This window comes from Rutidosis leptorrhynchoides, chromosome 6 (assembly GCF_046630445.1).
Source record: "Rutidosis leptorrhynchoides isolate AG116_Rl617_1_P2 chromosome 6, CSIRO_AGI_Rlap_v1, whole genome shotgun sequence".
In the NCBI taxonomy this organism is placed as follows: Eukaryota; Viridiplantae; Streptophyta; class Magnoliopsida; order Asterales; family Asteraceae; genus Rutidosis; species Rutidosis leptorrhynchoides.
The window spans coordinates 310,005,568-310,007,461 of record NC_092338.1 but is presented as its reverse complement, the minus strand read 5'-3'; the positions used below and the strand labels follow the sequence as shown (position 1 = coordinate 310,007,461).

At 33.9% G+C, this 1,894-nt stretch overlaps 1 protein-coding gene across 1 annotated transcript; it reads right to left on the bottom strand.

The window, feature by feature from the left end:
- Positions 1 to 581: 581 nt before the first annotated feature.
- Positions 582 to 1,568, bottom strand: LOC139854642 (uncharacterized). Its single transcript, XM_071843935.1, has 2 exons — positions 988 to 1,568; positions 582 to 906 (listed from the first exon to the last, which is right to left on the bottom strand). The coding sequence occupies exons 1-2, from the start codon at positions 1,566 to 1,568 to the stop codon at positions 582 to 584; spliced, it is 906 nt and encodes a 301-aa protein (XP_071700036.1).
- Between the last annotated feature and the right edge of the window lie 326 nt (positions 1,569 to 1,894).

Genomic DNA, 1,894 nt, shown 5'->3' with positions numbered 1-1,894 from the left:
GTAACTTGAGTTGATCTACTTGATGTTTAATAGCTTATATAATTTCTCAATCTATTTGCATGTTGATCCTCATCACAAGATTGATATGTATCATGTAATTAAATTGAACATGAAGAATTGAGATGTTAGTTATGCACATCACATATCTAGCATATGCTTTAAGCCCTACCTATTGAATGATATGCCACACTTAGCTTAGCCTGTTAAGTGATAATAGTTGGTCTATGATTATTATCTTGCTTTGTGTTAATATAAGTCATGAAACTTGTCTACATATGATTCCTGTATGAGTTATCCGTTCATGTAATTGCTTTTATTTATAACTGTTTGTTTCAATTCCTTATTATTTCAATTGTTTTGTTTATCTTTAAATCATCTCTTTCCTTCCTAAGAGATAAGAATATATCCTATAAAAAGACATAAAAATCTATCTTTAATTCTTTAATAAGAATTAATCTATATAATAAAATAACTTATAACGCATCTACGCTCTCTTGGGACGATAACCTAAAATAGTACATCTGATAGGGTTTTGTTGCTCGTTAAGGTGTTAAATTGTATTAAATAAAGGTTCTATAAATTTAAGAGTTGAAAGATAAGTTAAGCACTACTGCACACACTTTTGACACATCAGGTCTGATGCAATCTTTTTTTTGTGCCTCTATCTCTTTATCAATATCACCAAATTGAAGTTTGCTCCATTCTCTTAACGAGTTCTTGACATTCTTTAACTTGTCTCTAAAAATGCAATCGGGCATTGATCCTTTTACCTCCTTGTTCCATGCGAAAGTTATAACATCCTCGATATCTTTGTGTTCCATCCAAATGTCAAAAATTTTGAACGGTTTTGGCCCGAAGTCAACGTTCCCATCTTTTAGAATTAATGGGCAGTGATCTGAGCGCCCTCTGTCTAAAGCAACAACAGTGACATCTCCCCAATTTTAGAGAAAATTTTCGGTCACTAGGAATCTATCAAATTTGTTGAACTTTACTCCATCATCGCTAATCCGCGTGTATTTTTTCCCATTCATAGGAATTTCAATTAGCTGCATATCGTCAATTAAGTTGTTGAACAATTCAGCTCGTTTTTCGTGGAATTCACAATTCCGCCTTTCATAATCGAACCTGACTTCATTGAAGTCACCACATAGAATCCATTCAACGCTTTGGTCATTCATAAGCTTCGATAAACTGTCCCAAAATACAACCTTACCCTCGTCTGTATGTGGTCCGTACACATTCACGATAACTGTCACATGATCTTTTCTAAACCATTTCCCTTTTAGTGCCAAGAAGTGGGCACCTTCTGCAGCTTCTAAGATTTTGAAAGCCCTAGTATCCCAAATTACCATCATACCCCCTGCCTTCCCTACCTTCGGTTTTTGGATAAATCCAAAATCAGAAGAACCCCAGATTGATTCAACCCATCCATTAGTTGCATTCGGAATTTTCGTTTCTTGCAAAGCGATTGCATCGGGGCTTTCACTCATTCTCAGTTTCCTGAACCAACCGAACTTACTTTCAGAGTTGTTATCATCCCGTCCGAAACCTCTAATATTTAACGACATTATCTTCATTTGTAATTTTAAACACCGACTGATACAATGATTTATTGGGGTTTTTCCCCCAATATACCCCTAGCCTACCACCAAATTTTTTCACCCCAACGCTATTATTGGATATTGAATTAGCAATTGAATTTGGTTTAATTAAGCTTTGTTACAAATGACAAGAAACGGGTTGATAACCTTTTTGCATAAACATTTTAAATGGTGTAAAGTTAGAGTATTAAATACGACTAAGTAAAAAAAATATCTAATAGATACGTGTCTTGATCTAATCTAAAGATGTATTAAAAGAAAAATAAGGTATTTAATAGTTATGAGATAACTTC

What these genes read in the sequence shown, in the direction of transcription:
- LOC139854642 (XM_071843935.1), bottom strand. Translation starts at nt 1,568, where the DNA reads ATGTCGTTAAATATTAGAGGTTTCGGACGGGATGATAACAACTCTGAA. An exon ending in ATTAGCGATGATGGAGTAAA is followed by an intron (nt 907 to 987) that starts GTTCAACAAATT and finishes TGCTTTAGACAG; the next exon opens with AGGGCGCTCAGATCACTGCC.